At 40.8% G+C, this 27,082-nt stretch overlaps 1 protein-coding gene across 1 annotated transcript in view; it reads left to right on the top strand.

The window, feature by feature from the left end:
* The first annotated feature begins 2,212 nt into the window (after positions 1–2,212).
* GDI2 (GDP dissociation inhibitor 2) overlaps positions 2,213–27,082 on the top strand; it is a 31,312-nt gene continuing 6,442 nt past the window's right edge. The window contains exons 1-6 of the mRNA XM_006734763.3: positions 2,213–2,508; positions 11,911–12,018; positions 13,872–13,971; positions 16,930–17,064; positions 22,475–22,673; positions 22,908–23,039. Coding sequence (XP_006734826.1) covers positions 2,464–2,508; positions 11,911–12,018; positions 13,872–13,971; positions 16,930–17,064; positions 22,475–22,673; positions 22,908–23,039 — 719 coding nt within the window. The 5' untranslated portion in view covers positions 2,213–2,463. The remainder of the gene's footprint in view (positions 2,509–11,910; positions 12,019–13,871; positions 13,972–16,929; positions 17,065–22,474; positions 22,674–22,907; positions 23,040–27,082) is intronic.

The following is a 27,082-nucleotide window of genomic DNA, read 5'->3' as shown; positions in this document are numbered from 1 at the left end:
AAATGTGGGCCTTGAACTCATGACCCTGAGATCAAGAGTTGAATGCTCCACCAACTGAGCCAGCCAGGTGCCCCAAAGATTTTTTTTTTTTTTTAAAGTAATCTCTACGCCCAAGATGGGGCTCAAACTCATGAGCCCTAGATCAAGAGTCACATGGTCTACTGACTGAGCCAGCCAGGCTCATTATTGCTAGTTTTTAAAAAATGGGTCAATTCAACAACCCTAGATTGTAAATAAATTTTTTTCTCCACAAGATAAATAAATAAATAAAAATAAAAAATGGGTCAATATTTCAAGTCAGTTCAAAAATATAGGTAACATTGTAAAAGTAGCCCTAGAGATGCCTTTTCCCTCCAACTACCTGAGGACATAGTGAAAAGACAACTTGAACCAGGAAGCAGGCCCTCACCAGACACACCTTGATCTTGTACTTTGTAACCTACAGAACTGTGAGAAGTTTCTGTTGTTTCTAAGTTTGTGTGTATAAATACATGTGCACAAACTCAGAGAGAACAGCAGGACCTTCTTAAAGCCAACAGAAAAATCAGTCACACCCACTGGTACATAATGGGTTCAGTAGTCAACTTTGCACTTGATTTTTGTCTACTCATAGGAATTCCTTTGGTCACTGATGTATACAAATCCAGTTAAGGTATGTAAATTTAAACTCCCCCCTCACCCCCCAAGGTCCATGGTCTGATAGAACACACTTTCTTAAACTCTTTCTGGGGTGAAGAAACATTGTACAACAACGTTACATTATTTCCGGAATCTGAATGATTTAAATATGAAGGAAGTTCTGCCTACCAAGATTCACTTTGTTTTTTTTTTTTTTTAAAGATTTTATTTTTTATTTATTTATTTGAGAGAGAGAGAATGAGAGAGAGAGAGCATGAGAGGGAGGAGGGTCAGAGGGAGAAGCAGACTCCCTGCCGAGCAGGGAGCCCGATGCGGGACTCGATCCCAGGACTCCAGGATCATGACCTGAGCCGAAGGCAGTCGCTTAACCAACTGAGCCACCCAGGCGCCCCCCAAGATTCACTTTGAATAGTTCTCCAGCTGTGTTTGAGAGTAACTCTAGAAGGAAATACCAACTCTTTCGTCTGGGTTTGCAGACCTGTCACGGGCTGTAAACACAGGTTGTCCAAGGCTTTAGGGGAATCACTTGTCCAGACTGCCTCTATAGGGCCTCCTCTCTTTGGTTGAGAACACAAGCCGCTCCTTACACCCATCTCTTTACCCAAAGCTGGAGATTCCAGTGGGAATCCTAAAAAGTTGGGGGGCTGGGGGGTGGGCAGGAGTAGAGGAGATGGAAGGCACGCAAGGAATGTTTCTTCCACACTCATGGCCTAACCCTATTCCCATGTGGTCATGGGAATTTCTATAGCTGGCCTGAGCTATAGCTCTCAGTAGGCGCAGACCCGCTTTCCAAATCAAAGCTGGCCTTCCTCTTCATTTGTGCTGAGGGTTACTTTTTTTAAAAGCTGGGTTTTTTTCTTCTCATTAATTTTCCTCGGGCCGCACATGGGGCAACGCAGCAAGCACGACAAAGGGCGGGAAATAAGATAAAACCTGTGATCTCTGAATGCTTTCAAGACGGTGGGGGCTTTTTCATTCAGAAAAAGGAGGCCGGATGGGAGGAAACACAAAGCAAGCTGCCAATGACGGGGGTAGGCGCGGCCGCGCGAGCACGCCGGGCCGAGGCCTGCACAGCGCCCGGGCCGCAGCCAGAGCCAGGCTACTAGACGGAGCCCGACAGTGCGAGGGCGGGAGTGCGGGGCCCGACGCGGCCGCCCGCGTCCCCAGCAGACTCCCGCGCCGCCGGCTCCGGCGCACGTGCCCTCCACGGGCTCAAAGTCCAAGGGCGGCGGGAGGTCTCGGGGCCCTGGGCGTGCCTTGGCTCCCACACCCCTGAGGGAGTAACGAAACGCACTGCCGCTCTCCCGCCACGGGCGCGCTTCGCCCCCACTGCAGGCCCTCAGGGGCCCGCGACCGGCCGCCTCCTCCGCCCCCAACCACGGTGGCAGCGGGCCGGGCGGGGAACCGGAACCGCCAGAGGGACGGCCCGCCCTCCTCTCGCGAGAGGAGGGAGAGGACGAAGGTTGGGCGGGCAACGGGAACTCAGCCAATGAGAGAGCGGGAAGGGTGTGATCGACGGCTCTCCGAGCGCCGTCTCTAAGCCCCGCCCCGGCTGCGGAGGCCTGGGTCGCCGCCCGCCTTTCCCTGCCCTCCCCGTCTTCCCTCCCCTCCCTGCCCCGCTCTTCTCTTCCCGTCTGAGGTGGCGGCCGGCCTCTCTCCTCTCCAGCTCCGTTTCAGCTCCAGCCCTGGCTCCCCGTTTCCGTCGGGCCCCAACACCGGCCTGAGCTGTTTCCCTTTGGCTCCCGGGTGGTCGTATAGCCGCTGGCCCCTCGAGTCCCCGCGCCTTGTGCTCTCGCTGGGCCTCGGTCCTCGCCGTCCCCCGCCATGAATGAGGAGTACGACGTGATCGTGCTGGGCACCGGCCTGACGGTGAGTCTCCCTGCCCCGCGTCCCGCGCCCCGCAGCCCGCGCGCCGCGGGAGGCCGGGCCCACCCCGCGGGGCCGCGCCGTGTCGGACGGCGTCCCTGCGAGCGCGGGGTGGCGTCGTCGTGGGGGGCCACTGCGACCATGCGGGAGACGCGACCCGGGGCGTCGGGGGCCTGCGGCAGTGCCCGGCGGCGAAGGCTCGCGGCCGCCGCGCAGGCCGGGGTGGGGGGGTCTGCCCCAGACATGCAAGGACAGACCTGGAGATGGAGAAACCGGTCCGGGGGGGGTGGCCTAATGCAGAGCGACGGGGAAGTAAAAGTGGGTGGGAAACGAGGGAAACAGCCCGCTTGGGGTGTGGGTGCCCCTCCGCCTCCTCCACGGTTGATGGCCTCTCGATTGGAAACGGAAAAGCACCAGGCGGGGTGGGGGAGGGCGGGAGCGCTTGCAGCTGCGTTTCCTACTTCGACTTCAGCCACCGCTGCTCGTCGGTCTCGGCCTACCAGAGCTAGGCACAAGATTTTGTGACAAGTCATTGGATAATCACCGTCTTGTAACTGATGCAGTCCAGTGAACTTAGAGAAAATTAGCTTTTTATTCCCCCCCCCACTTCAAATGAGAAGCATTACACATTCCTTTTAACCACTCTCATCCCACTTACTGAGCATCTGTAGAATTGGAAATGAGTGTTCTCAAAGCTTGTCTATCCGATGCTTTCTCTCCTGACCTTTGCCATCTCCTTTGGTTTGGTCCGTTCCCTGCGTCCATTGTCTCTCCTGGGGGCTTTTCCCTAAGAAATGGACCGGTGATGGTTTGCTAGAGGCCAGGTTCTCTCCTACCAACCAGTCCGAAGCAGACATGTGACTGGCTAGGAAGTAGTACCAAATAGATGAGGTCACTTACCTAGAAAACTATTTAGTCATTTTGAATGTGAGGGATTCAGTCGAATTTCTTAGGTGGTGAATTGGCAAAAGGGTTGGATGCCTAAATGAACAGGCCTACCAGCTGCGGGGCTGTTTTTTTTTTCAGTTAATATTTCTAAAGCGTGTAATTGGGATTCCAAGCTTAGTAGTTTGTGGAGGATTTCGCCCATTGGAACGGCTCGGTTGCTGCCAGTGTGTTATAAGAGCCAGTTCTGTTTTTTCTATGGTTATTGCTGGTCTTTCAGATTTGCTCTTGATTAGGTCAGTTGGATGTGGACAAATGAGTGCAGATCTGTCCTGCAGGTTTCTACATGCCTGGTGCAGAAGCATCACTTTGCGTCAAAGATAGCATGGTCTTACTGGATAACAACCAAGTTAAGATAATGCACTTTAAGTATTCATTTGGGTTAATTTTGACCTTTTGATGAGTGGTAGGTACACAACAGGAAATCAGACCAATTTCTGCCCTCACTTTATAGCTATGATAACTTTAATCCCTGTGAGCCTTCTTAGATTGCTTTCTGAGATGTTCTTTGAGAATTATATCTATGCAGAGCATTGTCAATTAGAAATAGCATATTAGGTGGTCAGATGTTTTCTATTCACCCTGAAATCAAAATAAAAGTCATCAGCCTAACAGCAAAGTAAGGGAGGAAACAATGAAGAGCAGACTGAAGAACTCACAAAGGCCAGCAGTCTGAGAGTATTTAATAAGGAGCACCCAAGCTTACCAGGTTATCTCGATGGCTTCATTGAGAGGAGTAGTGATGGTGGGATGATTTGGTAATGGTAAATGTGTCTCGTGACACAAAGACTACTTAACGTTAAATAAAATCACCAAGTTAAAAACCCTCAAACCAGAATTGACTATTGGAGTGAACATACAACTTAATTTTCTTAATTTTTGGCTTATAAATATTAAGTGCCAGAGAGTTAACCTAAAAACAGGTATACTCTATCAGTTATGGGTACAAAATATTAGGTGATGGCTGTATGTCAAGTACTTTTAGTGTTATTAACTTGTTACTTTTAAAGAAAGTGTAAATAAGTGTCATAGTTACTCTGTTGCCTAGTGTTGGCACTGTTTTGTATCAGTTGTTCCTTCTAAAATGAAGGTCATGGTGATCCACAAATGTTGATCGTAACTTTAATAAATAAGACATAAAACGTGAAACTTGGAACAAAATCATTCTCTATCCAGGAGAAATGGAGTATTTTGTATAATTGGATTTTCTAAGGGATTGAGGATTATCCCGTTAAAGAACCACCACTTTCTGAAAAAAAGCCTTTCCAAATGACATCACACCTTCTTTAAGGAACATAATTTATTTGATAACTAAGATTTCCCATCATGGGGATTAATTACTGTGTTAACGCTGTTAACATAATGAAGCCATCGAGATAACCTGGTAAGCTTGGGTGCTCCTTGTTAAATACTCTCAGACTGCTGGCCTTTGTGAGTTCTTCAGTCTGCTCTTCATTTTTTCCCTCCCTTACTTTGCTGTTAGGCTGGTGACTTTTATTTTGATTTCAGGGTGAATAGAAAACATCTGACCACCTAATATGCTATTTCTAATTGACTTTGGGGTTGGCAGTAAATTCTTGAATCTTCTTAAAAATAGTATATAAAAGGGTAACTAGTTCCACAGCTATTTGTGGCTCTCAGAGGTATTTGTGTTGTTTTGTTCTATATAATAATTCTGGTAAGAAATTACGAATAGAAATGTGCACTTCAGTGAGATTTAACCAGTATTCTCAGTATTAGATGGTTAGAAATTATTTTACATCCCAGACATAATTTTACCCTTTTTCTTTATTAAAAGTTTGTGATTTAAAAGAGTTTATATCTGATTTAAAAATTTTAAATTGCCTCTCAGATTTGCTCCTTGAAAATCCTTGCCGTTGCTATGTTAGAGTTTTGTAGATGAAGGACTTTCTATCCACTGCAGTAGAGATCATAGGGCCAATATGTACAAATGTCTTACTTTTGGAAGGTATAAATATCTTGTAGACAGTCTGTATTTTAAATCCATTTCAAGCATACTGGCCCCAAAGGATAGAAGTAAAATCAGACACATTTTAGCATCTAGAAGTAGTAGTGAAATATTTGGTTTGAAAAACCACTAAATGTTTTGGCTCACATTCATGATAATTGGCAATCCCTTCTATCTTCCTTCCCTTGTACCCGATTAAAGACTCTTAGTGGAGTAATGGCTTACCCAATTTCAGTTATTTAAACTGTGACCGTTGTGATCAGTTATGGGTAATAAAAAGGTAAACACATCTGTGTATAAACGAATAGCTTCTCGTATGGAGGGTGACTCTAATAAGAGTTAATATGAGGAAGTGCTAAGTGCTGTAATAGAGCTGCACGACTGGGAATTCAGGCGGGAAGCAGGAAAACCTTCCTAAAGAAGGTATGTAAGCTGGATTTTAAAAATACTGGTAAGCTTTGAGCAGGAGGCATGATTTTCTAGGCAGAGTGAGCAGGATGGATTGGTACTGAGAACAGGATGTATATAAGGAATAGGGAGTTTATTTTGCCTGAAACAGAAGGTATGAAGAGGCGGATTGGGAAATTGGGTTGGAGAGAGGGCCTATCACTAAGAATGTTTAATGTATTAGGCTAAGAAATTTGAACTTATCTTTTAGGCAGTGGGAGAGGATTTTGAGCAGGAAAGATATAATTAGAACCAGTTTCAAGAAAAATGATCTTTTGACAGCATTTAATGAGATGCATTCAAGGGACAGATATTTAAAGGAACATTCTGCTGAAAACATTATTTTTACTATGTTGTTGCTGACATATAATATTGAGATTAACTGATTTAAAAATGTTCTAGTTAATGCATTTTCCTCATAGTTCTAGGTAAGTAGCTTTCAAAAGTCACTTTTCTTTAGTATTAGTTTTTAGGTACCTTGTTTTCCTTATCACATTTTTATGTGCATTTATTTTCTGTTTGGTTTTTTTTGTTGTCGTTTATGTTCTGTTTTTCCTTGTAACAACTTTAAAATTCAGTAGGATTAGAGTTCCGGTGGGTGCTTAGTTTGGTCACTTCGAAGATCTATTAGAATATTAATGTACTCTGAAAAAAAAAAAAGAATATTAATGTACTCTGGCTCTTTTCTCTTCGAAGCTTGCTCTCTAAGCAGGAAGGGGCTGGGCATTAATTTTTCCAAGACACCAGGATACTCTTTAGTACCACTGACCTAGGAAATCCTGTTTAGGTTGATCGCAGTTCATATATAGGAACACCATGCAGGCCCCTTCGGGACATTAGAGGTATTTGGCTTAATGTATTTAGGTACTATCCAAATAAGTTACTCTGATTATTGGAACTCTGGTGATACGTGCCGGGTGCTGAAGGGAAGTGAACTTCGTACCACTCATAGGGCCCTTCACTCACCCCGACCTTTAAACCATTTGATCGGTTACCTCTTTTTTTTTTTTTTTTAAAGATTTTATTTATTTGACAGAGAGAGATACACAGCGAGAGAGAGAACACAAGCAGGGGGAGTGGGAGGGGGAGAAGCAGGCCTCCCGCAGACCAGGGAGCCCGATGCGGGGCTCGATCCCAGGACTCTGGGATCATGACCTGAGCTGAAGGCAGACGCTTAACGACTGATCCACTAAGGCGCCACCAAGGGTTACCTCTTTTTATGTAGGAGAACATGAAATGCCAGATGAGTGGCAGATGCCATTATCATAAAGAACTTGGATTCTGAAGATGATTTTATAGTTTCAGTTACTCTGCATGCGAGTTTGTATTCTTACCCTCCTCAGGGCATTTGTGGGTGAGTTTGAATTAAATGTGGAGTACTCTCATCCGTTAGATTAAAAACTAGTATGTTAGTTAATATTCACTAATACATAGATTTTTCTGGTAAAAGTTATCAGTATTGTTGATATATATGATGGGTGGACCAGGTTTTCTAGTGCAAAAAAAGGAAATTAGAGTATTTTCTCTGGCTTTAATGTGCTTTGCTTGTTATTCTATATTCATCAAATAGGTAGTAGTACTGAATTTTAATTTTGAGTGAATTTTGTAAGATATTGAAATTTTAAGATCATTAATGTATGCCCTATGCCCAGATATGATTGACAGATTTTATCAGGGATTTAGTTCATCCCATGCTTTAAAGCAAAATGTAAAGTATTACACTTATGCTACTATGTATTTTATTCTTTTGGCAATGTAAAAGCAATCTTTTATAGAGGGGCTTAGGAGAATCCATGAACCTGAAGATTTAACTAGCTTTTGTCATATTTGTTCCAAGTGATGCCTCTAAGAGTTGTTACCAGCTCTTTGGACTTCAATGAATCTTTAAATTATTGAGCCCTTTATTTAGCCTCCACCTTTAGTGCTTGCTTTAGAGCCATGGTCCAGTGAGTGAATCATGCTTATTTGTAGGGGAGTGTGAAAAGTTATATATAGAAGATATGCAACACTCAGAGTTGCTTGGTGTGATTTTGCTTCCAAAAATTGAGCTCTGGAGACTGCCTTTGTCGGCTGGAAATAGGACTGTTTCATCTTCCTCTGTTTATGTCGTAACCTGTTTTTGTGAATGTCAATTTTATTTTACTTTCGTGTAATATATTGAACCATATATGTTAGTGCTTCCTTGGATTTTGTTTTTTGGACAAGTGAATTGCTTTTGATAAGATTAGGGTTGATTTTTATAGTTGTAAATGCCTTCAGTTTTCTTTATCAAGACATCATTAAAGTGGAAAGGCAAGCCACAGAATGGAAGGTTTGCAGTGCATAGAACCAGTAAGGCACTTTTATCTATCCGAAATATAAAAAGAACTTTTATATAGCAGTAAGAAAAAGAAACCCATTTTTAAAAAGAGCAAATAATTTGAATAGGCACTTATCAAAAGATACCGTAATTATCAGTAAACTATAAAAATAAAAAACTGCTCAACCTCATTAGTTGTCAGGAAATGCAAATTAAACCACATTCTAACTATAGAATGGCTAAAATTAAAAAGACACAAGTGTTGGGCAAGGATTTGAAACAACAGGAACTTTCATACATTGCTGTGACAAAAGTGTAAATTAATAACCATTTTGGAAAGTTGTTGGGAGTTATCTGCTGAAGTTGAACATAGTTGTGCTTTCCTTGATATATATCCAACAAATGCATAATAAAAACATGTTGAGAATATTTATAGAGCATTATTTATGAGAGTCAAAACTGGCAATTGTCCAGATGCCCATTAATAGTAGAATGGATAAATAAATTGTCATATATTCATGTGGCATATTCATTCAACTAAAGCCTCTACTGCTTTGTTACCCAGACTGTGGTCCTTAGATCAACTGCTTCTGCAACACCTGAGAACTTACTAGAACTACAGGTTAGGCCTCACGCCGAGTATACTGAATCAAAATCTACAGTTTAGCATGATCCCCAGTTTTTTGTTTTAAGTAGGCTCTAAGCCCAACGTGGGGCTTGAACTCACGTGATCCAGTGATCTAGAGTCCCATGCTCTACTGACGGAGCCAACCACGTATCCCTAGCATGATCCCCAGTTGATTCTTAACGCTTATTCAAGTTGGAGGAGCACTGCTTTAGTAATGGTTCTTGAAATTGGTCCTGGATCAGCCTCCTTAACATTACCTGGGAACTCGTGTGAAAGGCAAATTCTCAGCCCCAACCCACTTCTGTGGATGGGAGTCCCACAGTCTGTTTTAACGAGACCTCCATGTGATGCGGATGCAAAGTGAAGTTTGAAAACCTGCTTCGAATTTACATTTCAAACACGTTCACAGGTGGTACTGATTTGGGAAGCACTCTTTGAGATCCATCCACTGCTTGCAGGGTTAGGCAGACCTTCTGTAAAGGTCTATGTTGGAAATAGGTTATGCAGGCTCTACAGTCTCTGTCACAACTACACTTCTACCGTGGTACAGAGAAAACAGATGTAGACAATATGTAAATGAATGGATGTTTACCAATAAATCTTTACTTATGAAAATTGTATGCAGACTGGACTTGGCTCCTGTACTTTGGGGACCCCTGCTCTGTAGCAGTGAGAGTAAGTACATTTTAAGAACACACAAAACATAATTTGGACGAATCTTGTAAACATAATGTTGAATAAAAGGTATATACAAAAAAGATATACTGCATGATTCCATCTGCACTCTTAGAAATCATGAGAGGGTGTGGGGTGTGGGGTTGTAGTTAGGACTGGAATAGGGCATGAAATGGCCTGGAGCACTCATAGTGTTTGTGTCTTGATCTAAATAAGAAATGATGCATCTTCCTAGAATAAAATTTGAACCAGACAATAGTTAAAAACCTTTAAAAATACTAAAATGAATAGATACATTATGGAGTAAAATTAGAAATACATATGAATTTTTAAAATAAAGGTATCAAAGTCAGGCTTCTAGGGGAGTGAGATTGTTCTCTGCTACCTAGGGTCTTTGGGGTAAATTTGAAAAGCTCTAAGGATTAATGAAGATACATGGAATTTCCCTTTTCTTAAAAAAAAAAAATAAAATAAAGCCTTGATCACCAAAACCCAGGTGTAAGAGTTTTGAGTGAATGTGTATCCCATCTCTGTGTTTCTTCTCATTAATTCATTAATCATATTCTTTCTTGATTTTCCCCCTCTATCTTGATAGGGTATATCTTAGTATGAGACTGGACGTTTATAATTCTCTATTGCCAATTTATTTGTTATCCTGGATGCTTCCTTTAGAGCTCTAGTTCTCAAACTCTTTGGCTTTGGGATCTGTTTACACTCTTAAAAATTAAGGACCCTGAAGAGATTTGTTTATAAGGGTTATATCTGTCAATATTTATCATTAGAAATCAACACAGCAATTTTTAAAAATATTAATTCACTTAATGATAAACCCATTACATGTTAACATGAATACGTTTTACGAAGTGTAACTGTATCTTCCAAAACAAAAGTGAGAAGAGTATCATTGTTTTACATTTTTTAAAAGATTTATTTATTTTTCAAGATTTTATTTATTTTAGAGAGTGAGCATGGGCAAGTGGGGGTGGGCAGAGAGAGGGAGAGAGAGTCTTAAGCAGACTCCTTGCTGAGCGTGGACTCTGCCGTGGGGCTCGATCTCACAACATGAGGCGAAACCAAGAGTCTGTTGCTCGACCGACTGCACCACCCAGGTGCCCCTGTTTTACATTTTCTGCACATCTCTTTAATGTCTGGCTTGAAATATAGCTGGATTCTCATCTGCTGTGGTGTTCAGACTTTTGTGAGATACTGCCCTAGCTGAAGTATATGAAGAAAATCAGGCTCATACCGATGTGTAGTTGGAATAGGGAGGAGCGCCTTTCACATCGTTGTGGATATTCTTTGATTTATACCAAAACATAAATGGCAGGTTTTTTTAAATGATTAATTATAGTATGAAATCTGTAACCACACCTGCCAAATACCTAAGTCTGAATAAATTGATCAGTTGTTCTTTCAAATAAAAATGATGATCCATGAAAAAAAGTCGCTAGTTCAGCTTAACAAATCAGTTGTACAAAAGATTTTCCTTGAGCCAGAGTTACTTTATGTGGACTTCCCATTTTGTTACACAGAGTATTAAAGAGGTGGGCATTCAAGGGGGTACATTAACAGGTAATTTTTTTTAAAGATTTTATTTATTTATTTGACAGAGAGAGACACAGTGAGAGAGGGAACACAAGCAGGGGGAGTGGGAGAGGGAGAAGCAGGCTCCCTGCAGAGCAGGGAGCCTGATGTGGGACTCGATCCCAGGACCCTGGGATCATGACCTGAGCCAAAGCCTGTCGCTTAACCGACTGAGCCACCCAGGTGCCCTAACAGGTAATTTTTAATGCTTCATCAAGGACATTCTTAAGTGAAATTAGCCTTGTTTTTTTGTGTTTTTTAAACTGTGAGCGCCTGGTGGTGTAGAGTATAATGATTGGCACAGTGTGGAGCTCCTGCCCTAACTTTTCTCTACCATTGGTCTTGCACCATCGGTGCTGATGTCAACACAGTGAAAAAATAGTGAATAATGTCTTAGTGTTATGAAAATAGTCTTAACCTTGAGGCCCATGGGGTTCCACAGACCACACTTGGAACCCTAGTCGCTTTAGGGCTTTGTCCTTAAGTTAACGTCATGTATTGTACATACGTAAGTATTAGTTACTATAAGAGTGTTTAATGAGGGGCTTTTATTTCATTTTATTTTTTAAAGATTATTTGAGAGAGAGAGCATGCGCAAGCATGAGTGGTGGTGGCAGGGGAGAGAAGCAGACTCCTGGCTGAGCATGGAGCTCGATGTAGGGCTCGACCCCCGGACCCTGAGATCACGACTCGAGCCAAAATCAAGAGTCAGATGCTCAACCGACTGAGCTGCCCAGGGGCCCCTAATGAGGGGCTTTAAAAAAAAAAAAAAGTAGCTGGCGGGGTGGGGGGAAGTGTCTGTTTGAAACATGTGGTAACACTTCACTTCTTTTGAAGATACTTTTGCTTTCCCTGTAGGAATGTATCCTGTCAGGTATAATGTCAGTGAATGGGAAGAAAGTTCTTCACATGGACAGAAACCCATATTACGGAGGAGAAAGTGCATCTATAACACCCCTGGACGATGTAAGCATTGGAGCAAACTCGTGTGCCTTTCCTTCTCTGAAACTTGTATTCGTGCGTCTCAGCCTTATCCTCATGGATAGGTTTGGTTTTCTTACCTAGACTGTCTGTAGCCTCCCATTTTCTCAGGGCCGGCTAGTTTTAGGGCTTGCTGACCCGTCAGTTGGAGCCTCACTGCCATCTGCAGCAGTTATCGGTTATCTCCTGAAGGGCAGGGTATGGACTTCGGATGGGGATTTAATACATGCCGAGCACAGTGCCAGAGCTTTCCACCTAGTTTTATGTGTCCCTCCAGTTAGTCAAAGAGGGATTTTTATCCCCATTTTTCAGATGACAAAGTAGTCTGTGTTACTAAAATCACAGAGAAGGATTGTGAACCTAGGTTGTAAGACTCCAGAGCTTTAGTTCCTTTTACTCTACTCCCCTGCTTCCTGCTTTTTTAGACTGGGCAAACGAAGCATTTCCAAAGTGTGTTTTGCTGAATATTTCTCTGTGAGGTTTGTTCAGCATCCACATGCGTGGATACAAGCTGTACTGCGTGTTACCAGAGATACACAGATAACAGTTATTATCAATCATGACTGATGAAATAGACTTCATATTTTTATCAAAATTTTTTTCTGTATTCAGGCCTACAGAAAAGTTGAAAGAATAATACCAGTGGATCAACCTTCCATCTGGATTTAGCAGTTAACATTTTGCAATATTTGCTTTATGTCTTTTTTTGTTACTGGTTTGAATCTTTGAAAGTAATAGACATCATGATACTTGACCTAAATATTTCAGCATTCACTGGCTAAAAATAACATTCTCCAACGTGATCATAATATCATTCGTTATCACATTTAAGGAAATTAACAGTAATATCCAGACCACAGTCAGATTTCCCAGTGATGCCAAGAATGTCTTATATTGTGTGTGGTGGCGGTGTTTTGTTTTGTTTTTTTTTAACTACTTCAAACATTGCTTTTGGTGTTGTTTCTCTTTATTCTTTTAGTCTACAGAAATCTCCCCACTTTTTTTCTTCCGAAAAGTCCAAGCTAGCTTATAATAAGAAAGCATTGTTGTGTAGTTCATATTGCATCACATCAGAAAGCATAGAATGTCTGAACTCCCTCACTCTTCATGATGCCAACTCTCACCCGAGGTAAAGCAATGACCACCAGATCTCTTCATTGTTAATAATCTGTACAAGTTGGCATCATTACTTCCACCCTGCCTACACTTATTAGTCTTCAGTAAGGTGAGCAAGCTTTTTTGCCCCTCCCCAGTGAATATACTCAAGGACTTGGGGATTTTTTATTAGTAAATATACCAGCTTTGCTTATTCGCTTCCACGTTAGCAATGAGTATTCCCAAATTTTAGACCATAAGCTTCTTTTTATCTAGAGCTCCTGCTCAACTCATGAAACTTATAAATTAGCTGGAACTAACTTTAATTGTCTTTTTTGATTTGAAGAATCCAGAATTTATTTTTGACTCCTTGCATAACTACGGAAGCAAAATTAAGCCTTTTTGTTAGCTTTTTATTCAGGAGAGAATGAGTTTAAATGATTTCTACAAATGGTGTATCTGCAGAGCTAGTGTGTTATTGACAAATTGTTTTGTGTTCTTGCTTTTCTGCTAGTAAAAAATACTACCTCTGTAATACTTATTTTAGCATTCATTAGTAGTGTATTTAACTTAGCTGTGTATTGGGATTTCTCTAAAAATTTTATCTGATAAAAAATGAAATGCCGTTATACTTTACCTCATCCTCTGGTGGTTAGTTATTATACCAAAACCACGTTGTGGAAGAATAGCATAATGAAAAGTAAATTTTCTTACATTATGGGTCATTTTTGTTTTGGTTTTAGTTATACAAACGATTTAAAATACCAGGAGCACCACCAGCATCGATGGGGAGAGGAAGAGACTGGAACGTGGACTTAATCCCTAAGTTTCTCATGGCCAATGGTAAAGCATTCTGACATTTATGGCGGTACATTGAATCCGATTTAAAAGTAGACTCTAGCTCTTGACAGAGAGTGTTACTCCAGGTATGTGAAAATAGATTTTGTTAATGGCAACAGTTTGGTGAGTAGACTGTGAGCCATTAGAGGCATCTGGAGTCAGTAAGAATGGAGGAGGGGGTGACTCCTTCCTAATTGGTTCTGGAGACATAAAGTTAGGACATGACACAGTGTGTATGAAAACTGGAAGTGTCTATAGCACTCTTCTCTCAGGCTTCCCTGACAGTCTCAGATAACTGGGCCTTTAGAAGCAGTTTTTTCCTAGTTTGGAGGCTTTTAAAATTATTTTTCACATTTTTCTCATATTTTTAATTAGGGGAGCTAAACTGCTGTGATATTAGTGCCTTTTTCTGAAATGACATTAAAAACTAGGTTGTTGGTATGAAGTCTGTTTATGTCCCATGAATTAAAGTATGAGCTGCCCTTTCCCGTTTTGGGGTTTTGTTTGTTTTTTTGGTTTTGAGTTTATATTCTATAGTTTCTTTTAGTGGAATGATCTTATTTGAATTTTCTCTGAAATTTATTTAAGAAGATTTTATTTATTTGAGAGAGAGAGAGAGAGCACAAGCAGGGGGAGTGGCAGGCAGAGGGAGAAGCAGACTCCCCTCTGAGCAGGGAGCCCGATGCGGGACTCCATCCCAGGACCCTGGGGTCATGACTTGAGCCAAAGGCAGATGCTTAACTGACTGAACCACCCAGGCACCCTTCTCTGAAATTTAAAGTTACCTATCTAAAATTCTTTTGAAATAAATTGAAAGCACTTTTTTAATTATATGAGTAGTAAAGTTATTTCATTAAAATTAGAAAACACAGATAAGCAGAGAGGAAATAAAATTTATATAACCAGAATCTCACCATCGATAATCATGGTTAATATTTTGGTGTATAACCTGCCAGGCTGTGTGTGTGTGTGTGTGTGTGTGTTGTTGAACCTGACCATATGCCCCTAGACATATAGTGTGGGGAAAGAGAGTGATTTTTTTTTAAATTTTATTTTATGTTATGTTAATCACCATACATTACATCATTAGTTTTTGTTAGAGACAATGATTTTTTTAAGGCTTTTATTTTATATTGCCTGATCTGATTCTCACCAGTAGCCTGTGGGACTGACCCTTTCCTAGTACCTTTACTAAGCCTGAGTATTCTTTAATTTTTTTTTAAAAATTTTATTTATTTATTAGAGAGTGCCTGTGCACAAGCTGGGAGAGGGGCAGAAGAAGAGGAAGAGGGAGAGAGAATCTGAAGTAGACCTCCCCCCCGCTGAGCACAGAGCTGCATTCAAGGCTCGCTATCACGACTCTGGGATCATTACTTGAGCCGAAACCAAGAGTCAGATGCTTAACCTACTGAGCCACCCAGGCGCCCCATCTTCATTTAAATTTTTGTCACTTAGTCATACGTAAAGGCAAAATAATGGATTGATTATTTATTTATTTTAAGTTGGCTTCACGCTCAACATGGGGCTTGAATTCATGACTGCAAGGTCCAGAGTCACATGCTCTACCCATTGAGCCAGCCAGGCGCCCCATGGATTTTTCAAAAGTATCTGTTTGTTAGAGAGTGGAATGATTTCTAGATGTTTATTGACTTTCATATTGCCCAGCCTTAGGCTTTGTACATTTTTCTTTTGAGGTTTTTAAATTTTTCTTTATCCATGTGAAAGAGCTCTTTATAAAGACCATGGAATAAATACTCCTAGTGTATTTGAAGATATCTTTTCCAATCTGTGATTGGTTTGTATGTAGCTGTGTTGTATTTTTCTTTCGTACATAAGCTTTTACTTTTCATGTAGCTATATAGATTGATTTTTCTTCTTTTTATTGTTTTTGATTTGGAAGGGTATGCTTAAAATTTTTCTCTTTACCTCAAGGTTATAAAAATACTAATATTTGCTATTAAAGGTTTTATAGTTTAATTTTTTCATTATAAAAATCACCTATTTTACCTTATAAGTTAATTTATGTGTTATCCTGTTTGAGACTAAATTTCTTTGGTTTATAGACATGATATTTTTAATTGTATGCCTGGTTTTATTCTCTATCTGAAATTAATGTTCATTATATTTTATATGTATATATATATATTTTTTAAAGATTTTATTTGACAGGGAGAGACAGAGAGAGGGTACACAAGCAGGGGGAGTGGGAGAGGGAGAAGCAGGCTCCCTGCTGAGCAGGGAGCACAATGCGGGGCTTGATCCCAGGACCCTGGGATCATGACCTGAGCCAAAGGCAGACGCTTAACGACTGAGCCACCCAGGCACCCCTATATTTATTTTTTTAAAGATTTATTTATTTATTTTAGAGAGGGAGGGGGAGAGGGAAAGAGAATCCCAAGCAGGCTCCATGCACAGCCTGGAGCCCGCGGCGGGGCTTCATCTCATGACTCTGAGATAGTGACCTGAGCCGAAATGAAGAGTCGGATGCTCAACTGACTGAGTCACCCAGGCGCCCATGAAATTAATATTCATTTAATTAGTGCAGATTGAATAATATAAACTGCATAACACAAATTCTTGAAAATTTTTGCCTATTAGTTGCCTCTCTTTATAATAGGAACTTAAAGGAAATTCAAACCCATTTGCAGTAGTACTATAATTCTAAACTTCATACCTCTAATAATTATTAATACAGATTTTACAAAAGCAAGTTGATGAAGTTATTAATCTTGGAGTTGTAACATTAAAAACATACTTCTAAATATGCTCAGCAATAGGTATGCATTCTGATTGTCCCATTTAGAACATGGCATTTGAGACTTTTTGGTAGGGGTTGTTGGACAATGTTAGAAAAAACTGGGAAGCTATTATTATAAGCCAACAATAAATGTACTTTTATTTCTGCTGGTTTTTGAAGGTAGTAAGACTTAACTTATAGTTTGAATTTTGGGACTTTTTTAGGTCAGCTGGTTAAGATGCTGCTTTATACAGAGGTCACTCGCTATCTGGATTTCAAAGTGACTGAAGGGAGCTTTGTCTATAAGGGAGGAAAAATCTACAAGGTTCCTTCCACTGAAGCAGAAGCCCTGGCATCTAGTAAGTAATTTTATTTTATTTCTCACAACATTGAGATTTTACAGTGGAAAGGAATCTTAGAGATCACGTTTACTGTCCCCTGTCTTGACAGCCATCTGTCCACTCATCCAGTCAACAATATTTATTGAATGTCTGTTCTGGGCAGTTGAGAGTACATCATTGAAGAAAATGTTCAAAAACCCCTACCTCTGAAGCTCAGAGAGGGTTTAAGTGGCTTGTCTCTAGCTCATGGAACTTGGTGCTGGTGTGGGTCAGCTAGTGTTCTTTTTCATACTAATGATAACTCACAAGAGTTATTGTTTTTTTGGGGGGTTTCCTGTGTGCTAGGCTCTGGGCTAAACACTTCACGTTCATTTTGTTTTTTGACTTTTGAAACACCTTCACAGGGTAGGGTTTCCATTTTATAGATGAGGGAACGGAGGCCTGAGATCACATAGTTACGTAAGTAGGAAGGTTAGAGCTGAACCTCTGGTGGTATTTACTCCAGCTCCTGTGTCCTTCCATCACTGTACTGAGCTGACCACCTGCATCTTATTATCCAACCCGCCAAAAAAGAAAGAACTTTGTTCTGGCAAAACTGATCTTCTAATTGTTGCTGTTGTCATTCTCTGAAATCTGTTTTTAGGAATTCCCAGTGAGTGTGGAGTGATTTTATTCTTTGCCCAAAATGATTTCCTCTCTTGGCTCAACCAGAGATTCCTGGTTAACATTTTCTATTCCTACCTCTTTTCAATAGCAAACATCCCTAAAAAAGACCTTCTCTCCTTGAAGGTGTTTGAGTTGTTTGCGCAGAGCAGTTTGAGAAAGGAGAATATGGATAGCTAATGGGTGGATGAGTTTTCTACAGTAAATGCTCCAGGAGTTTAGGGGAGGGAGCTGTTTGGATTGGGAGAAGTGCCAGTAAATTCTCAGGGATTATTTTGGCTTGAGTGTGGGAAAGTTCTCTCACCTAAAAACCTGATTTGAATTACTTTGGCAGCTTCTCTAACTCCATTTATTTCCTTCTTGCTATCAGGGGAGAAAATGTTGAAAGGTATGATTTACATACACTAGAATTTACCTGTTTTAGTATACAGTTGTATGAATTTTTACCAGATCCCTGTCTTCTCGGCAACTGGCTTTCTACTAATGAATAAGATCTTGAAGTCAGAATGTCAGGCCGGAAAATCCTCGGCAGAATGAACGGGTAGGGAAAGGTGTAGAAGTGGAGAGGTTCAGAAGGATGAACAAGAACAGTTGTTTTATAATTTTAATAATAGCTAACATTTTTTGGACAGTATGTGCAGGCGTGTATGTACTAAGGCCTTTATGGGTATTCTCTACCCTTCGCTGTCTCTCTGAGATGTGGGTACTAGTATCTTTAGTTTATAGATGGGAAAACTGAAGTATACAAGTATAAAAGCAAAGCCCAAAGTAGCAAAGCTCATGACTGATAGAACTGGTTTGAGGCCAGATTTGTTTGACTCTAGAACCCTGTACTCATAACCTCTAAATTGTATAGTATAAAAATACAGATTTTTAAAAGCTATTTTAACAACTATACCTTCTAGTTCTTTTTTTTTGTTGTTTTTAATACTAAACATTTCTAGCTTCCATCCCATAGTTGTTTCTTACATAATATGCCACTTTTCTCTGGGAATTCTGATTTGTCCAGATTATCCAATTTACAATACCGTGGGAGCCAGCTGCCAACCTAGACAAAGTACTCCAAGTGTTGTCTGCTCACTTAGTCTCAGTGAGACTAGAACTTTTTTTTTTTTTTTTAAGATTTTATTTATTTCTTTGACAGAGAGAGACACAGTGAGAGCAAGAACACAAGCAGGGGGAGTGGGAGAGGGAGAAGCAGGCCTCCCGCTGAGCAAGGAGCCCGATGTGGGGCTCGATCCCAGGACCCCGAGATCATGACCCGAGCTGAAGGCAGACGCTTAACGACTGAGCCACCCAGGTGCCCCGAGACTAGAACTTTTCTAGGACGGTATATTTCTGTTCATGTGGCCTAAGGTTACATTGGCTTTTTTAGGAGCTGTACTCACTGTTGGTTCTTGGGGCAGTTCATGTGAAACCTCAAGGTTCCAGTAAATATTTGGTGATTGGTCAAGCGTTATTTTAATCAAATCAGTGAGAAGTATCTTTGACCCCCTCAAGTCATGTTGAACATGGATTATGTTCAGAATTGTTTTGAGAAGTTTTCCTGAATGGCTTTGAAATGTGTCCAAATTCTTCTGTCGTAATTTAAATCTCTAGCTTGTTTGTTTATTCTCACTCTTAACTGCGGGGAGCCCTGTTTATGTCACACACCTTTGCCAGCAGCGAATCACGTTTCCTGGTGCAGAGCTGAGTGACCTCCAGGCCGGGGCGGCCTGAAGCAGCTGGATTAGGTCAGTTAGGTCCACTGGCAGGTTGTGTACTGGGTACTGTACTTCAGGAGTGTTTGACACTGATTTCCACTCTCACTTTTTTTTTTAATGCTGTGGTCAATTTTTTTTTTTTTAAATAGAAGTATGGTTGACACACAATGTTCCATTAGTTTCGGGTGTTCAACGTGGTGGTTCAACAAGTCTGTGCCCTGCTCGCTGCCAAGTGTAGCTGCCGTCTGTCACCACACAGGGCTGGTACGGGACCTCTGACTATATTCCCTGCACTGACCTTTCATCCCTGTGACGTATTCATGCCGGGACTGGAGGCCCGGGCCTCCCTCTCCCCTTCACCCATTCTGCCCAGCCTCCCATCCCTCCACCCCTGACATCCATCAGTTTGTTTTCTGTATTTATGGGTCTGTTTCTGTTTTTTGTAAGTTTGTTTATTCATTTATTGTGTTTTTATAGTCTACTTGTGAAATCGTATGGTATTTTTTTTTTCTTATTTCACTTAGCATAATACCCTCTAGGTCCATCCATGTTGTCACAAATGGCAAGATCTCATTGCAGTTTTGATTTGCATTTCCCTGATGATGAGTGATTTGGGGCATCTTCTCTTGTGTCTGTCCTCTGAAATAGAAAAAGTTCTCTTCAGTTCCTCTGCCCATTTTTTATCAGATTTTTTTTTTTTTTTGATGTTGAGTTGTGTAAGTTAAGTTCTTTATGTATTTTGGATTTAGCCCGTTATCAGATGTATCATATGCAAATATTTTCTCCCATTCCATAGGCTACCTTTCTGTTTCATTGATGGTTTCCTTTCCTGGGTAAAAGCTGTTTATTTTGGTGTAGTCCAACATATAGAAGACTGTTGCTGTGGCGGATGTCAGAGAAATCACTGCCCGTCTTTTCTCCTAGGTGTTTTATGGTTTCCTGTCTACATTTAGATCTTTAATCCATTGTGAGTTTATTTTTGTGTATGGTGTGTGGTGTGCATGTGGCTATCCAGTGTTCCCAGCGCCATTTGTTGAAGAGACCGTCTTTTCCCCACTGGATAGCCTTGCTTCCTTTGTCGTAGATCAGTTGCTCATGCAGGTGGGTCTCTCTTTGTAACAGTACCAGACTGTTTTGATCAGTCCAGTTTTGTCGTTAAGTCTTAAAATCTGGGATGGTGATACTGTCAGCTCTATTCTTCTTTCTCAAGGTTACTCTGGCTTTTCAGGAGGGTCTTTTGTGGTTCGGTACAAATTTTAGTATTATTCTAGTTCTGTGAAAAATGCTGTTGGTATTTTGATAGGGATCACAATGAATCTGTAGATTGCTTTGGGTAAGTATGGACATTTTAGCAGTATTCTTCCCATTCTCCATGGTCAAATCTTATATCTATTGAAAGCTTTCATTTATTCTCTTCATGAAACCGCTCTGGATTTTGTAACTTTCAATGTTTTAAATGTCTTGACCTAAGTATTTTTTTTGGTAAATAAACCTCAGTGTGCAAGTGAAGGAAGGAAAGTAAAACAACATTCGAAATGATGTTAAGATACTACTCAGGAAACTGAGTAATCTGGAAAAAGATTTTTTTCTAACCCTTTTATCATATAGTTGAACGTTTTTCTTTCTATATTGTATATCCAGTATGTGGATAACTTCTATTTGCTTGCATCAGACAGTATGTGAATTGGACATGGAGTACGTGTTACGTGCCACGTACCCTTCTAGGTTTGGGGTAGGGCGGGTTCAGCAGAAGGGGAAAGTAAACAAAAAATGCTTTTTGTTCTCGAGCTTAAATTAGTGGGAGACAGGCTATAAATATGGAAGAGTATATGAGATGATGATAATGCTGTGTGGAGAGGTGAAGGGAGGTGGGGGGCACAGTTTTAAATAGGGCGATCAGGGAAGGCCTTGTCAGAGGGAAGTAGTTGAAAATTGAACTGTATTATATTGGTGGTCTTATTTTTACCCCTGACAACTAAACATAAGTTGGTGCTTGTGTGGTCATAGAATTTTTTTTTTTTTTAGCCTTGTACCATTACTGTGTACGCATTCTGTCCATTTTTAAATTTTTAAATTTTTTAAAAATTATTTTTTCATGCATGCATGCATTCATTCATCCTTTTAAAGTAAGCTCCATGCCCAGTGTGGGCTTGAACTCATGACCCTGAGATCAAGAGTCCCAGGCTCTACCAGCTGCGCTAGCCAGGTGCCCCCGTCCCATTTTTTTAAGCCAGGTTGTAAATATAATTTAAACATGTTAAGTGTAGTTAGATATCATTAGTGGCCTCATGATCATTTTAATTTTCAGTTTTGTTGATTTCAACTATAGTCTTGGGGGAAATAATATTCAAAATATTAAACGATTACACTGTTCCGTGAGAGTTTGTTGTTTTTAAAGTAGTCACATAGTTTAGGAAAGGGGATAGAGCCAGAACATTTTTTCTCTTTGGCCTTGTCTTCCTAGCAGCTGTATACTCCAGTAGGACTGCTGACCAGTAAGAGAGCTGAGGGTTTATGAAGTAGTTTATACCTGTCTCCCTAGCTTTTTTTAGTGTAAAAAGTGGTTAACTGATTATCTAGGACTTTATTAAAGTAAGTGACCGGCAGCATAATCATCTTTTCTGTGAAAAGCTGGAGTGAATGTTAGCACACAGAGAAAGGAGGAGCATTCAGAATTTTAGGCAGTTGGATGAGTATAGATCAGAGTTGTCAAAAGAAGAACATTCAGGTGGATGCTGTCGTGAATAATAGTTTTTTCAAAGTCATATTCACCTTGTTCGTAATAAGAGACATAATTAAACGTATTACATTTAATTAAGTACTGGTTGTAATTACTTGTGATTGTAGAATTGAAGACTTAATAACTGATCTGTTGTAATTATGTTGGTTTATCGGAAAGCGCAGTGAAGGCGGAAGCCATACTGTGTACGAGCCTCTGTCTTAGGCTGCACACTTCCTTAGAGGAGCCTCAGGTCATAATGTGGCACATTTAACCTTGCCTCTCACACTGTCTTTTCCACAGTGTCCTAGTGTGAATGTTTGCTTTTTGACACATTCTTTAGGCTTAATGGGACTGTTTGAAAAACGTCGCTTCAGAAAATTCCTAGTGTATGTTGCCAACTTTGATGAGAAAGATCCCAGAACTTTTGAGGGCATCGATCCTAAGAAGACTGCAATGCGAGAGGTGTACAAGAAATTTGACTTGGGACAAGATGTCATAGATTTTACTGGCCATGCCCTGGCACTTTACAGAACCGATGAGTAAGTGTTTCGGGTTTTAGATTTATATTTTTCTTGGAACTGTCACCGAATTTCTCAGTTCTCCAAAATGGAAGTTCTAACAAAACAAGTAGATAACCATGTTATATTATGAAAGGTTCCAGCTGTTAATTAGTGTTAGAACTTTTTAGGTAAAATATGAAAGTAGTGAAATAAAATCTTTTCAGAAAAACATTTTAAATATTTATTTCCTAATACTTATTTCCCTTATTTTAGCTATCTAGATCAGCCATGTTGTGAAACCATTAACAGGATTAAACTTTACAGTGAGTCTCTGGCAAGATATGGCAAAAGCCCGTACCTTTACCCACTCTACGGCCTCGGAGAGCTGCCACAGGGATTTGCAAGGTCAGTGCCCATCGCTAACCTGGTCTCCTTCAGTGCAAGTACAGGCCACGGGGCTGGGAATGGTGAAAGGTCTGTGAGCCGTGAGGTGCTTTTCTTTTTATTGAAATAAACTTTATGATGAAACCACAGATCTACAGTAAAAAGTTGTTTCATAAGTGTACAGACCTGTGTAACCAACGCTGCAATCAAGAGAAGAAATCGTTTAGTCTGGGAAGCTCCCTTGTGTCACCTCATGATCACCTCCCCCCCCCACCCCCCGCAGCCCCATCTGTGACTTCTTTCACCGTAGATTCCTCGTGCATGTTCAGGAAGTTCATATAAAAGGAATAAGACGAAGTGGACTCATTTGTGGCTGGCTTTTGTTTAACGATATGTTTGAGATTCATTTATGTGGCTGCATGTACTGTGGTTCATTTTAAAAATATGGAGTGGTTTTCCCTTTGCACATGGACCACAGTTTCCTGTTGCTGGACATCCGGGCGGTTTCCAGGTTGGGCTCCTGGGAGTGCAAGTACTGAAAGTCTCTGTGGACATAGGCCGTCGTTTCTCACTGGTAAATATGCAGGGCCAGGACCGCTGGCTGCTACGGAGGATAGAGGGGTGCGCTCAGGAAACCCCGCCAAGCAGCCCTGCGGGGTGGTGGTGCCGCCTGCCAGCCCCGCCGTGGTCGGGGCCCGGGGGGGTCCCCACTGCTCCGCGGGCTGCTCCCCCGCCTTGTTGCAGTGCTGTCAGTCTTCCTGATTCTCATCACCCGAGGAGGTGTGACATGCTCTCTCACTCTGGCTTGACCTTGCATGTCCTGAGAACTCATGTTGATCACCTTTCCATGAGCTTTTTGGCCATTTGTATGAGTTTGTGATGTGATTGTTGATGTCTTTACACGTTTTTAAAGATTGGGTTGTCTTTTCTGGTTTGGATTTGTAGGAGATCTTGAATGCTGGCGGCAGGTCTTTTGTCAGATATATGTATTATAGATGTTTTCTCCCGGTGTGTGCCTTGTCGCCTGATCAGTGAAAGTTTTAAATTTTGATAATATATCAAGTTTTTTAGTTATGTTTAGTGCTTATTGGGTCCTATCTAAGAAAGCTTTGCATGCCTCAAGAGCACAAAGATAGTCTCCAGTGTCTTTTTCTAGAAACTTCAGTTTTGGCTTTGTGTTTAAATTTATAATTCATTGTGAAATAATGTTGGTGTGTGAGGTGAGGTAGGGCTTGAAGTTCATTTTTTTCTGTGCCCGGATTTAGTTCTTCTGGCACCGTCGCTGAAAAGACTTTATTTTCCAGTTGTGTTGGTGCCTTTGTGGGAAATCAGTTGGCCATAGATATGTATCTGTTTTGTTCCATTAGTTTATTTTTCTTATGCCATTACCTTAGCATCCCGAATATTCTAGTTTTTTTTTTTTTTTTTTTTTTAAAGATTTTATTTATTTATTTGACAGAGAGATAGCAAGAGCAGGAACACGAGAAGCAGGCTTCCCGCTGAGCAGGGAGCCCGATGCGGGGCTCGATCCCAGGACCATGACCTGAGCCAAAGGCAGACGCTTCACCGACTGAGCCACCCACATGCTCCTTAAGGACTTTTTAAAAAATTTTTAAGTAATCTCTACATCCAGCATGGGGCTCAAACTCCAAACCCCCAGATCAGGAGTCAGGTGCTGCACCGACTGAGCCAGTCAGGCGCCCCCTGATTATTCTAGTTTTACATTATGTCTTGAAATCAAGTAATGAAAACTCCAGTTTTGTTCTTTTTCAAAATTGTTTTGGCTCTTCCAGATCCTTTGCATTTCCATATCCATATACATTTTAGAACAGCTTGTCAGTTTCTAGGACAAATGCTGGGGTTTTGACTGGGATTGAGTTTAAATGTATAGATCAGTTTGGGGGAGAAGTATCTTAGTAAAATAGTTTTCCAACCCATGAATGTGCTGCTCTCTCCATGGACTTAGGTGTTCTTTGTCTTAGCAGTGCTTTGAAGCTTTCATTGTAGGGATCTAGCACCTAGTTCACATTTATTCACAAGTATTTTATGCTATTCAGATGTTGCTGTTAATGAAACTGTCTCAGTTTTATTGTAAAGTTGTTTGCTGTTGAGCATGGACATTCTTTATTACTAAACGTTTTTTAATAGAGTTTTTGTAGATGGCTTTGTTGGAATGAATTCCTTCTTCTTCTTGGCTTTCTGGGAGTTTTCTTATGAATGGGTGTTGACATTAATAATGCAGATTTTCTTCTTTATGCTACTGCTATGGTGAACTATAGATTGATTTTTGGATATTAAACTGGCCTTGCATTCCCAGGGTAAACAACACTTATTCATGATGTATTTTCCTTTTATTTTATTGTTGGATGTAATTTGCGTGCGCGAGTGTGTGTACACACACATGAATTAGAAATCAGGCTACTCAGGTGTCCCATTTATTTCATCTGTTGTGTTTTATAAGAAATTTGACCATTTCACATAAGTTCTTGAATTTTCTGATAATCAAGTTGTCCATAATATATATATATATTTTAAAAGATTTTATTTGAGAGCAAGAGCACACAGGCGGGGGCAGGGGGCAGAGGGAGAAGCAGACTTCTCCCCACCGAGCAAGGAGCCTGACGTGGGACTCGATCCCAGGACCCCTGGATCATAACGACCCCTGAGCTGAAGGCAGACACTTAACTGACTGAGCCACCCAGGCACCCCATAATATTTTTTTTTTATTATCCTTTCAGTGTCTAGGATCTGTAGTGAAGCTCCTACCTTCATTGTTGTGATTGGTCATTCATATTTTCTCATTTTTTGGTAGGATTTTATCAATTTTATTAATCTTTTCAAAGTACCAAATTCTTAGTTTTATTTACTCTGTAGCTTATTTTCTATTTTATTGATTTTGTTCTTTCTTAATTTCTTCTTCCTACATGGGTTTAATTTTCTAGGTTTCTTTCTTTTTTTTTTTTTTTTTAAAGATTTTATTTATCCATTTGACAGAAAGAGAGGGAACACAAGCAGGGGGAGTGGGAGAGGGAGAAGCAGGCTTCCTGCTGGCAGGGAGCCCAATGCGGGACTTGATCCTGGGACTCCAGGATCATGACCTGAGCCGAAGGCAGATGCTTAATGACTGAGCCACCCAGGCGCCCCTTCTTCTAGGTTTCTAAAGGTGAAACAGATCATTGATTTTACTTTCTGTCTCTAACATGGGACTTAAAAGGTTTAAAATTTCTCTCTAAATACGTATCATTCACTATGGTACCCTGTCTCTTCTGGGGTTTTTTTTTTTCTTCTTCTTTAATCCTTTGGTTTTTTGAAGGTGTAGTGTTTAATTGCTAAACATTTGGAGATGTTCCTAAATATCCTATTGTTACTGATATCTGATTTGATTCCATGATCAGAGAACAAACTTGCAAGATTTTAATCTTTGAAATTAAGGCGTAATTTATGGTCAAATATATTTTTTTAAAGATTATTTTAGAGAATGCACACAAAGGTGGGGGGAGGGGCAGAGAGGGGTAGAGGGAACTCAGGCAGACTCCCCACTGAGTGTGGAGCCCTCCGCAGGGCTCAATCTCAGGACCCTGAGATCACGACCTGAGCCGAAATCAAGAGTTAGGAACTTAACCGACTGAGCCACCCAGGGGCCCCATAGTTTATGGTCAAATCAAGGGTCTGTTTTAGTGACTGACTATGCCCTTGCAGAGAACATACATCCTGCATGTGTTGGGTGCAGCGCTCTGTAAAGGGGGCTGATAGAGTCGTTCATGTGTGTGTTCGTACAGATTCTTTTTCCAGTTCTGTTACTGAGGGAGCATCTTCCACCGTGGAGTTACCAGTTTCTCAGTTTAGCCCTGTCAGTGTGTACTTCATACATTTAAAGCTCTTTTACCAGGTGATACTCCTTTCCACTTTCTTTCTTTGATAGTAAGTACAACCTTACCAGCTTGCTTACTCTTTTGTATTTTTTTCCATGCTTTTACTTTTATTTTTGTTTTTATATTTAAGTGAGTCTTTTGTAGACAGCATATGGTTGAATTTTGCTTTTTTATGACAACCTTGGCCTTTAA

This window comes from Leptonychotes weddellii, chromosome 5 (genome assembly GCF_054177405.1).
Source record: "Leptonychotes weddellii isolate Sample4059 chromosome 5, ASM5417740v2, whole genome shotgun sequence".
Classification (NCBI taxonomy): Eukaryota; Metazoa; Chordata; class Mammalia; order Carnivora; family Phocidae; genus Leptonychotes; species Leptonychotes weddellii.
The sequence above is the reverse complement of the archived record's forward strand: the minus strand, read 5'-3'. Positions and strand labels throughout refer to the sequence as shown.